The 11,674-nt window shown below is 34.5% G+C and overlaps 6 protein-coding genes across 6 annotated transcripts; 3 read left to right on the forward strand and 3 right to left on the reverse strand.

Annotated features, from left to right (window-relative positions):
* Nucleotides 1–124: 124 nt before the first annotated feature.
* On the forward strand, nucleotides 125–1,830 carry HYPBUDRAFT_136228 (amino acid transporter; the record flags this gene model as incomplete). The annotated part of the gene is made up of 1 exon (XM_020219601.1): nucleotides 125–1,830. The coding sequence occupies one exon, from the start codon at nucleotides 125–127 to the stop codon at nucleotides 1,781–1,783; it is 1,659 nt and encodes a 552-aa protein (XP_020078188.1). The 3' UTR covers nucleotides 1,784–1,830.
* A 175-nt stretch (nucleotides 1,831–2,005) lies between these two features.
* On the forward strand, nucleotides 2,006–3,015 carry HYPBUDRAFT_147633 (uncharacterized protein; the record flags this gene model as incomplete). Its single annotated transcript, XM_020220067.1, has 2 exons — nucleotides 2,006–2,903; nucleotides 3,011–3,015. The coding sequence occupies 2 exons, from the start codon at nucleotides 2,006–2,008 to the stop codon at nucleotides 3,013–3,015; spliced, it is 903 nt and encodes a 300-aa protein (XP_020078189.1).
* Nucleotides 3,016–3,482: 467 nt separating this feature from the next.
* On the reverse strand, nucleotides 3,483–4,628 carry HYPBUDRAFT_87937 (uncharacterized protein; the record flags this gene model as incomplete). The annotated part of the gene is made up of 1 exon (XM_020223808.1): nucleotides 3,483–4,628. A coding segment is annotated over one exon (1,146 nt), but the record flags the coding sequence as incomplete, so codon positions are not given.
* A 425-nt stretch (nucleotides 4,629–5,053) lies between these two features.
* HYPBUDRAFT_152299 (H(+)-transporting V0 sector ATPase subunit d) lies at nucleotides 5,054–6,145 on the reverse strand. The gene has a single exon (XM_020220943.1). The coding sequence runs from the start codon at nucleotides 6,136–6,138 to the stop codon at nucleotides 5,086–5,088; it is 1,053 nt and encodes a 350-aa protein (XP_020078191.1). The 5' UTR covers nucleotides 6,139–6,145; the 3' UTR covers nucleotides 5,054–5,085.
* A 229-nt stretch (nucleotides 6,146–6,374) lies between these two features.
* HYPBUDRAFT_121351 (Golgi transport complex subunit) lies at nucleotides 6,375–7,821 on the forward strand. Its single transcript, XM_020219261.1, has one exon. The coding sequence runs from the start codon at nucleotides 6,399–6,401 to the stop codon at nucleotides 7,752–7,754; it is 1,356 nt and encodes a 451-aa protein (XP_020078192.1). The 5' UTR covers nucleotides 6,375–6,398; the 3' UTR covers nucleotides 7,755–7,821.
* An 82-nt stretch (nucleotides 7,822–7,903) lies between these two features.
* Nucleotides 7,904–11,544, reverse strand: HYPBUDRAFT_152300 (translocase). The gene has a single exon (XM_020220944.1). The coding sequence runs from the start codon at nucleotides 11,464–11,466 to the stop codon at nucleotides 7,927–7,929; it is 3,540 nt and encodes a 1,179-aa protein (XP_020078193.1). The 5' UTR covers nucleotides 11,467–11,544; the 3' UTR covers nucleotides 7,904–7,926.
* Nucleotides 11,545–11,674: the final 130 nt, after the last annotated feature.

Below are 11,674 nucleotides of genomic sequence, written 5' to 3' on the forward strand. Positions count from 1 at the left end.
TGTCTGCAAAAAAAAAAAAAAAAAAAAAAGAAACAAGTCACGTGCACTTCCGTATACAGTGGGTATGGTTTTATCTTTAATAATCATCAATACCTGATCCAACTTCATACTACTTCCCACAAGCATGCCCACACTCATACCTGCTTCTCCCGAGGCGTCGTTGACCCACCGTCATCATCAACACCATGACTCTCCTTCCCACACTAAGCCTAAGCGTACTGCAAAATTGGGCACCTTATCGTGCATTTCCTTAATCACCAACAAAATGTTGGGAACTGGTCTCTTCAGTACCCCTTCTCTCATATTCAGGTTGACTAATGGTAACGTCCCATTATACTTTTCCTTATGGATTGTCGGTGCAATCGTTGTTTTCAGCGGGCTAATCATATATTTAGAGTTTGCATTGAACCTACCTTTCAAAAACGGTGGTGAAAAAAATTATTTATTAAAAGTATTCAAAAATCCAAAAGGTTTAGCAGGTTGTGTCTATGCTTTCCAAATGGTTTTGCTTGGATTCAGCTCAGGTAACTCTTTTGCCTTTGGGAAATATACTTATTTTGCATTAACCGGTAATCAAGACCTGGATAATGAATCTTATAGTAAATTGATCGGAGTTGGTTGCATCTCTTTTTGTATTTGGTTACATATAAAGTTCCCCAATCAAGGTACTTCCCTTTTTAATTTTTTAGGTATAGTGAAAATTTTAATCTTAGTTCTTATCATTTTACTTGGTGCTTTGGTTGGGGTTGGATTAATCTCCATTAATGATTCTGATTTATCAATTACCCCTTCTTTGAAAAACGAAAATGGTATGTACTCAATTTCAGTGGCTCTACTAGAAATCATTTATTCTTTTAAAGGTTGGGAAAATGCAAACTATGTTTTATCCGAAATTGATGACCCTTATCATGTTTTGACTATAGCTGCACCTCTGGCTGTTGGAATAGTTACCATTCTTTATTTTTTGGTAATAATAAGTTATTTGGTAGTAATACCAAAGGCAGAATTATTAGATAGTGGGGTCTTGGTTGCAGGAATATTCTTCAACAAAATCTTTGGTGAAGGCTTGACTTCACAATTATTGCCCTTTTTAATCGCTTTATCAACCTTGGGTAATGTAATGGTTGTTTCGTTTGCTCATTCATATGTCAACCAAGAACTACTGAAGAGTAATTATATCCCCTTTTCAAAGTATTTCCAAAATATCAATCACTCATTGTTATTACACTGGGCTATAACAATATTGGTCATGGTCGTACCTCCGCTGGCGGAAATTTATGAATTTGTGGTCAATTTATACATTTATCCTGGTACTTGGATTAATCTATTCATCACCATAGGATTAATTTATCTTCGATTGAATAGAAAAAGAGAACAATGGGGTAAATATAACGCAAAATTTAATCTTGGAAGTTTAACAGGAACAGATACTGAACAATTAGATAGTATATACCCGCTGAATGACGATGAAAGTGTTTATACAGAATTTGATTCCTTGATATCTTCTGAAAACCCGGTTGAGGGCAAAATCATCTCAGCTCCTTATATATGTATCTTTATCTTCCTAATTGCAAATTTATTCCTAGCCCTCTTCCCATTTGTTCCTCCAGTTTCCCCTAGTAAACTGTCAATCCCATACTGGCTTTTCCCAGTTGTCGGTACCTCTGTTCTACTTTTTGGTGGCTTCTTTTTTTACACTAGAAAGTGGCTCAACTCCTTCACCTATGAAAAATGGAATATAGGCGAACCTGATATCAAATATGAAGAAGACCATCTAGAATAATTTATAGACTAATAAACCAAGTATAATAAATCCTCTAAACGTTCAACCCTTAAATCGTATTTTTTTGCAGTAAAAAACAGTAGATATTTTGTCCGAGGTCGCTATTTTTTCTCCCACCGCTCTTTCATTTATTGAGACGACTCACAAATCGACATCAAATTGCCCCACAATACTTTGTCTTTACTTGAATCTCTTCTGATAAACTTTGGGATTTACATAGCTATGAATGGGTCATATAGCTCAGGCTCACAGTACGAGTCGTCATCAATTATTCTACCCAAGTCAATGATTGAAAGCAGATACCAATTGTGTGAAAAGAACTTCAGGAACAAGAATTTCGGTAAATCTTACAAAGAGATAAGCGACTTATATGAAACCAGCTTCAAGCATTTCACTAGGGAAGTGATAGATGAATCTCTTTTTGTTAAGATTGTCCAGCTTTATTTTGTTCAGGTTGGGTTACTTCTTCCCCAAGACGATAATCACGGTCCAAGAGTGTTGTCGAGAGGTGAACGTCAAAAAATTTCCAAGTATTTCAAAGATGAAACGGTAATGAATGATTTATTAGAAGTGTATGACGATGTTTATAATATTCCTTCGAATCTTTTGTTGAATTTATTTTTCATTTACTACTCCATTGATGAACTGCAAAATAAAGACTTCCTTTGTCTTCAATTTAGTAGAATATACCCCATGTTAGATTTTGAAAAGAAGCCAGAGGACGAGAACTTGAAAAACCTACTTAACTTTTTCGTTTTCAAAGTTTTTGTCGAATTGAATCACTATGAAAAAAGTTTCAAGATCATCGAAAAGAACCCAATTTATTCCTCCAATGTCAACCAGTATAACGAAAAGCTAAACAAGATGAAAGCATCCCATTTGGAAAGGGAAAAGGTTTTTGCTAGCAAAAAAAAAGAACAGCAAGATAGGGAGAAGCAACAGCAAAAGCAAGAGGCCGTCAAGCAACAAGAGGCAAAGAAAAATAGAAATTTAAAATACAGATCATTGAAGGAGATCAAAAAGGAAGCAAACGATGACAAAGAAAGGTCTATGTTCAATAGAAGTTACAACCAAAGTCCAAATGCAGAGGATAACCAGCAACTAATGAAAAAGCTTTTGGGTAAAGTTTTGTATTCCTATAACTTATCGAAGAATTTCTTGAGTGAAAACTCTCCAATAGTTTTAGTCTCAATTATATTGATCCTTATAGTTACTCGCTTTGTCAAGGTTAGGAAAATTAACGTAACGGAAAAGATAAAAGAAACCTTTAAGATGGCATTCAAAGTTTCGTATTTATGATTATTTACATGTACGTAGATATATAATTAACATATCAAATTTATAAGAATAGAGGAACTTCAAATGCATCACCAACGGCCTCGACCGTTTTAGACTTTCCAGAATCTCCTTTCTGGCGTTTTTTGTTATTATTGTTATTTGGTTTTTTCGAGCTTTGGGGATCATAGACGGTTTCATCAACCTGAATATCATCATACTCTTTATTTTGAGGAGCCTGCCTAAATGAATCGTAAGTCAATTGAGGAATTCCATCCTTGGTCAACAAAGAGGCGAACTCAGATGGCTTACGTGCAGCTTGTTGCTCTCTCATAAGAGCCAAATCTTCATAGTCTTCATTGACATCATTTGGTGGCCTAGTTTTAGCCGTTCCATTATTATTATACTCTCTTATATATTCATAAAAATCATCATCAAATATATTATTGAGACTAAGTTCAGTTAAGTCGTCAGTCCCAAACTCATCGGTTACTGTAGAAATTTCCAACATATTAAAAGTTATTAAAGTACCAGCGTAGTTTGGTAGTTTAGGATTTTTACATAATAACTGAACTGAAAGTATACCTGACAAATCCTTCATGATTTTACACTTTGATGATAATTTAACTGCTTTAAAAATCTTGATAAAATTAGTAAAGTTATAGCAGGTTATTAAGGAGCTTTGAGTTTGTATCATTTCATCGCTTTGGTTCTTTTTGAATATATCAAGCTTTTCTAACATGACCTTGTGATTGGGGAACAATAATTTCAGGTGTCCAATTGCACCTTTTGAAATAAAATTCAATTGATTATCCATAAAGGCAACTCGGTTATAATTACGAGATGGCTGACCCGGCTTTTCACCTAAATTTCGATATTTGTTAGAAACAAATATATATAAATCTACCGTATTTATTTGCTGCAAATCTTGAAGTAAATTAGTAAACACATCACTTCTTAGTATAACCTCAAAATGAATTTCACTTGGATTAACAATCAAATCATATTGCTCTTCATCTTCAATTTCATTGGGATCATAAGGGTATCTTATATCAAGGTAAAATGTCAAAAATTCAATCTTTTCATTCATAAGACGATCCTCAAACTCTATAATTAAAGGATGTCCTTCTCCATTATACGTTATGTAACATACAACATTATCATTATTATTAGCAGCGGAAACATTCGTAGAACCACTAGCAGCATTTCCACCCTTACTTCCAGTTGTAGCAGCAGCGGAGAAAGATTCTGCAATCAAGCTGACATCAATACCTAGTCGTAGTTCTTGACTCTCTAGGTCACTAAGAGATGTCGGAGTGGGTCCGTCATCTTCAGAATAAATATTATAGGTGCTGAACAATGATGGATCTATAGTAAGGTGGGCATTTAAAATGTGATTGTACTCAGCATAGATATTTATACCTTTCAGTGAAATCACCATAAGAGCCTGGGTGTTTATTGTAGTTATCGATGAAAATACATCTGCTAGGTGTGAAACCTGATTAGTTGAACCAGTGAAAGTAATAGGCTTTTTGGGTTCATGCTCATCCTGGGAAGACTCGAGAAATAGTTGGGTTAGAGTCATTGTAGTTTGAATCTCAATACACTTACACTATTCCCTTCATTTGTCTTGTAAGCATAGAGTATTCTTGTTACATGTAAAATGAAAATTATTTAAAAGATCAACGCGTATTACTTTTTGCACAGATTTTTTTTTTTGTTTAGTTCCATCATTACACTACATTAATTAGTGAAAGCTATAAAATTTGCTAATATATTTATAAGCTAGCAAAGAACAAAGTGAACTAGAAAGAAAGAAGTATAAAGGGTGGGCCAAACAATATAATAACTTAATTATGATGAGCTAAATCATTAACAGGATAACTTGGTAAAAAGAATTGGGTTCGATCGAAGAACGGTAATTTTGATTTAATAAAGAACCATAATGAACTGAAATAAGAATTAGATTTTATATATATATGATTTTTTTTTTTTGGAGAAATGTTTGTAATGAAGTGAGCCTTTGTTTAATAGACAGAAATATAGTTTTCAATTCTATTTTTTTGATTTTGGGCTATACATTCAGCAATCCAAGTAATGTTTCTAATTTCTTGTTCTTTTGATCTTAGCCATGCCCAAACAGTTGATAAAGTAAATTGTTGAGTGAAGGCATTTCTGTTATATTGCATTTCCAACAAGTAGAACCAGTCTTCTAAGTTCTTGGAACCAGAAGAGTCAGCAGAGTCACTGAATAAGTCCAGATATTCACCAACACTTTCGACTAGTAATTTTAATTGTTCAATATCGTCAACCTGGGATAGTTCTTTATGATAAATAGGATAAAGTTTACCATATTCTGGGAATAAAGAAAGTTTATCTTCAGGGGTTAATTCTTGATTATTCAAAGAATTGATTGAAATGTTAATGACTCTTTTATCAGCTTCAAAACTTAATAAATTAGTCATGATTTCTTTATCAGGTGAATCAAACTCTTTTTCAACAAATTCAACAAATGATTCCAAGTAGTTTTTGTATAAACGATTTCTAATGATTTCGATATTCAAATCATCCAAATCATCAGCAGTTAAACAATCTTTGAAAAATGGTGCTAATGGGGTGTCAATTAAAACAGTACTATATAAACTTTCAATATCAGTTGCAATTGATAAGGTAGGTAAGGTATCAAACCAACCTAATGGATGACATTTGGCCAAGATTTCAGATTTGTCTCTTTCATGAAGAGTACCGGTAATCATCAAAGCAACGTTATCGATCATATAACCATAACTAATATAATCCAAAAATTTAGTTAATTTACCTGATGATTGTGCTTTTAAATATTGAAATTGTTGATATAATTTTCTAGATAAACTATCTTGTATAATAGATGTTGACAATGGGCCCGCTTGAGATGCTAAAAAGTTACCGTAATCAGTGGCTGACAATTGTAATTTCAAATCTTCCAAGTTATCACATTGGGTTAAATTAACGTATTGATTACCAACCAATAACCCATTTCTATAACCTCTAACAACCCCTTCAACGTAACCGTAATCAATATTGAAAAATAATCCCTCCATTTTCTCCTATTGTATTCAATTCGAAACCTGGCTATTGATCCACTGTTGATGAAATCTAATTCTAATATACTGATATCTTTCTTTCCTAGTGAGTTTTTCTTTCACCAAAAAAATTAAAAGTCGGGAGTTTCGCACTAAACTGTAAATCTCTTCGAGCACGAGGATTTTACAGCTTGAGGTTTGGTTGAAATAAGAGGATGCCAACTAGATCTAAACCGACCTCTTGCTGCTGGTAGTTCTAGGGAGACACAACTTAGGAGATGTCACAGATATTGTTGAACACCTTGAAAGAGGACTTAGATCCTTCTTTGGTGCAAATTCTAGATACAGATACCCAATTAAGTGGAATCACTGAGAAATATTTACTGGATTTATTGATTAATGACGATTTACTATCCACCGATATATACACTACAACAAGCTCCAATTCACAGGAAAATAGCTCTGATAAGAAAAGAACGTTGACGGAGGAGATTGCTGAGCTTGACCAGCAGCATCGTCAAATTGACTTGAAGTTAGCTTCAATTACAAACAGTAATAGAGACTTGATCATAGATATCAGTGAAGATTTAAATTCAATCAACGACCAAATAGATAGCAAATTGATCGCAGAGATTGAGCATATGCTTAAGACATTGAAGTTAGAAGAAGTGGAGCAGGATGCTGAAAAAAGCAAAGCCAATAGCGAAAGTATGGATAAATTCAATATCACAATCAATGAGAGACTTACCAATTCGATCAAGACTAATAATTCTGTTTTATCTAATATTGATTCGATTCTCGATATATTAGAGATACCAACGTTATGCAAATTGTGTATATTACAAGGTAATTATCAAGAGTCTTTGGAAATATTTATGCTATCGCAGACCCTTGTTATTAGATTCCCTAAGTTAGTTGTGTTCCGAAAGATTCATGATCAGGTCGATAGAGAATTACAATTAATGGTTCGTGGTCTAATCAAGTTGCTTAATACCAATTTAAAACAAAATAACATCTTGAAAATATTTCAAATTTTGAATAAACCGGATTTGATAAATTATAACACCTCCTCTTCCTCAGACATGAGTAGAGAAGAAAAGATCAGTCAAAAAGATAGATTCTTGAAAATGATCTACCTTAATTCCAGATTCAATTTCATCACTAACGAGTTGGCCAACTTGAAACCAATTATTAAATTCAATAAATTAACTTATTTGAAAAGGTTCATTGAAATTTATAGAGAGTATATCTTCAATTCTTTATCCATATATCATGCAATATTCAACTCAAAGTCAGTTCTTGTTGAAGCTCAACAAAAGGAAGAGGAAGACTCAATCCTTATTAGTCAATTCATAAAAAATTTGGCAGACTTACTTTGTAAGGAACTTGATTTGTATCTCCCTGAAATAATTAACCCTTCATCCACTGACGAAGATATCAATATTGAGAAAGTGAGCCAGAAAGACGGTATAATATTACAGATATTGTACTTGTGCCGATCTTTGGCCAAGTACAACGTCGACTTTGAAAATATACTAGCTTGGAATTTATGCTACAAGGATCCCACACCTTTAGTATCGGAAAGCGACTGGAATAAAAATATTTCAAAAATTAAGAAAGTTAGACTAGATTAAAACAAAAGTTAATAGCATCAATCGAACTAAACGTACATAAAAATTAATATATAATACAACAATAAAGAAAGTCTGATTCAAAAAAAAAAATAAAAAAAAAAAAAAAAAAAAAAAAAAAAAAAAAAAAAAAAAAAAAAAAAAAAAAAAGTAAAAATAAAACTTGAAAAGAGGACTAATTATTTAAACGGTTAAGACCAAACAAAAACCCTAATTCTTGTCTACCAAGACGACTAATACCTTGTCTACCTGTTTCATCAAGCGCTGCATTGATCAACTCCTTCTTTTTCTCTTGCAATTCCATAATTCTGCTCTCCACAGTATTTTGGATCAAAATTCGATAAACGTGAACCTCTCTCTGTTGGCCAATTCTGTGAGCTCTATCCATTGCTTGATCTTCGACAAACGGATTCCAAAATGGATCCATAATTATAACATGTGATGCACACGTAAGCGTAAGACCAACATTCCCTGCTCTCAACGACAATAACAAAACTTTCTTATCGCCTTGATAGAAGTTTTTAATACAAGCATTTTTAGCATCAACATCCATTGATCCATCATACCTTAAGAATGAAATTTCCTCGTGATTCAACACCAACTTCATCAAATCAAATGTTCCAGTGAATTGTGAAAAAACAATTATCTTTTCATCTGGAGAATTTTGAAAGATCTCTTTCATCACATGGACAGCTCTTTCCATCTTGGCTGAAGTAGAAAATCCATTATTCAATGTTATTAACTCATCGATCTTTTGGGAAGTGGTAGTTTTACGTCTAGGCTGTAAAAGTTGTGTATAATATTCACTTACTTGATCATGATCGTAACCCTCATGGTGAACGAGATGGAATACGTTATAGTCAATCAACTCATTTTCTTTGACTCTTTTATTACATGTCAAACATGAGGCTGACCGTTTTCCATCAATAGCACCGTCACTATCATCATTTTCTTCAAAGAATTTATCGATACAACCAGAGCAGATAACATGACCGCAATTTGCGAATAAGACAACAGACTCATAAGATACAATGTCGTAGCAAACTGGACAAGTGAATAAAGATTCATCGTCTTTATCAGCTAGATTATTATCGGCTAGAGGTTCAGCTTCTTTCTTTTCAAGGTTTAGGCCACCGTGTAATTCAGCTTTGATCCTTTGCACAGTTTGATGATCAAACAGTTTCACTTGCGTATACATCAACTGCCATGAATTACTGGTTTTAGCTAAAGTCTGATCTTTCTCTGCGGAGTTCATTTCACCAATTTCAACGAGAAAGCTATGGATACAGGCCTGTCTTAAACGCAAAAGTAAAGTCAAAATGTTAGAGCTCATACCTCTAGCTTTTGTATTCAATAACCTCTTAGCCTTGGATTGAATACCCGATTCCAAATTGCGGTAGTATTCCATTTCTTCTTCGTCCATTACAGAAAATAGAGGATGCATATGCTTAGCGGGAAGATTGAGAATTGGCTTACCATCAATCTTTGAGTCTTTATTTCTCCTGTACAACACCACATTCAACAAGGCTCTAATCTTTTTCAAACTATTATTTTTGTCAGTATCATCATAGCAACCTGACTTAGATTTGAGAGGAACAGAAAGATCAACTTTGAATTTTGCTTCATCCATATAGGGCTTAATTCTCAAAAAGCGCAATAATGGATATAATTCATCTAGATTGTTTTGCATTGGTGTACCAGATAAGCAAAGCCTATAAGTTGAATGTAATAAAGATGATGCTTTTGAGGCAATAGAAAGCTTATTTTTGATGTTTTGAGCTTCATCCAAGATGATTCTGTAAAAATTCGAGTCGGTTGAAAAGAATGGAGATGTATAGTCTTTCCCTCCTGAACCACGATTTGGAATTGCATCTTGATGCCTGCTGACTTTGAAGTCTTCCAAAACATCTTTATAATGTTTCTTATACTCTGAGGATAGCGTTGCATAAGAGACCATTACAACATCAAATTTTTTCATGAGTTTAAAAGTTTTCATGAATTTTTTTTCATTACCATGAAATATTCCAATCTTTACTTTCACAGTAGGTTTGAGTTTAGACTCTACTTCAGCAGCCCATTGCCTTAACAAGGAAACAGGTGCTACGACTAGATTTGTTTTACAATTTTCGTCACTTGACTTATTTGCCATCATTAAAGCAATAGCCTGAATTGTCTTACCCAAACCCATATCGTCAGCCAATATACCACCTCTTTTTGCTTTTTCATTCTTCAAAAGCCAGTTTAAGCCTAGCCTTTGGTGTTTCAAAAGGTTCACACTAAGTTCTTGTGGAGTAAGAGGTAAATCTGTTTCTTCTATCTCCACCGGTTGTATACTATTCAATAATTCTAGAAGATCAACATCGTCATTAGATTGAGGCGCCGAAGGTGCTGAGTAAATGTTGTGGGAGAATCCGAGTTGACCACCGCCCATGGACGATGATCCCGGCACCGAGTACTGGAAAAAGTTATTTGGAACCTCAGGTAACGGTCCATTATTTGCTATTAGCCAGTTTCTGTTTTCTGTCAATTGTCGAATACTTTCAAAGATTGAATCACGTTCTCTTCGTTTGAAATTAAGACTTGAAGTAGCATCCTCCAAGACACGTCGACGATGCTCGAAATTGAGCGATTCCATTTTAAGGTCGGTTAAAAGTCGTCCTCTCTGAGGATCGTCAGTAGTACCAAGAGCTGACAAATTACGAGACTTGCTCTCTAGCTTTTCTTTAGATTCGTTAAGTTGGTTGATGTAAGTTTTCAAATCATCAGCAATCTTTACACAAGCCGAATTCACAACATCGTATTTACCTCTCTGGAAGTTAATTTGAGTATCAAGGGTGAAAAGTTGTCTGCTACGAACTGCAGATGAGTTATTGGGGTTATTGTTATCGCCATTGATGACCTGTATTGAGTTATGTGGATTCATTTCATTTTGTTGAGGATTGTCTGTTGAAGCATCTTCCATGACGATATCTTGATCAAATGAAGATGGCTTATTGAAAAGACCAGTTTTACTAGCTTCTTCAGGATCTAGCTCCATGATTTCATCTTCGGAATCTGACTCAACTTGAAATGGTAGACTAGAATTTTGCGGTGTTTTCTCTATTCGTGATAAATATAAAGGATCGTATGAGGGTTTTGTATGCTGGGTTTCTTTATTGTTAACCTGTTCTGAAGAATGAACTCTATCTTCACCAGAAACCTGTGCCAGATTAGCATTTGACGGCGAGGTCAATTCTTCTTCATCACTCAGTAAACTTATCACGATGGGTGACTCCAGTACTTGGTGTTCAAGCGGGCTGGTCAGTGTAGAATTATGATCTTGGTCTTTAGATTGATGATTGGTTCTGGGCGGATTTTTGATTTGGTGTTGAGGAAACCCAAACTTTGGCCGGTCAGGAAGTTGGCTTTTTAGTTTTAGCAATGGATCATGTGTATCTTTAGAAGATGCATCTTTGGTGAAAGAGCTCTGGGATTTTGGGTATAAGGAATCGAGTCTTAGCCGCTTGGAAGATATGCCATTCCCCGAAGAGCCTAATCTACCTGAAGATAGAGACCCTGTTAGCTCACTTAATCCACCAAGACGTCTTGAGCTTCCATTACTGCTGGGTTTGGGCCTATTTCTGCTTTCCACCGGTTTGGTACTAGGCTCCGATCCTATGTTCCCTTCACTATCACTATCGTCCGATAAGTAAATAACCCCATCTATATCTGTCATTATCACTCGAACCGTTCTATAAAATATTGTTCTATGTCTATTAGAAGGAAAACTTAAAATAAAGAAGGACACTGGAAGAATCAAATGATAGTATCAGATACTCTATATTTTCTTTTATTTTAGTTTGATATGTTTTTTTTTCTGATTACTTTTAATTCGGTTTTGCGCTCTTGGACCCAAGCTCAATGGACCAAGCTCAATGGACCAA

This window comes from Hyphopichia burtonii (assembly GCF_001661395.1).
Source record: "Hyphopichia burtonii NRRL Y-1933 unplaced genomic scaffold HYPBUscaffold_2, whole genome shotgun sequence".
NCBI lineage: Eukaryota > Fungi > Ascomycota > Pichiomycetes > Serinales > Debaryomycetaceae > Hyphopichia > Hyphopichia burtonii.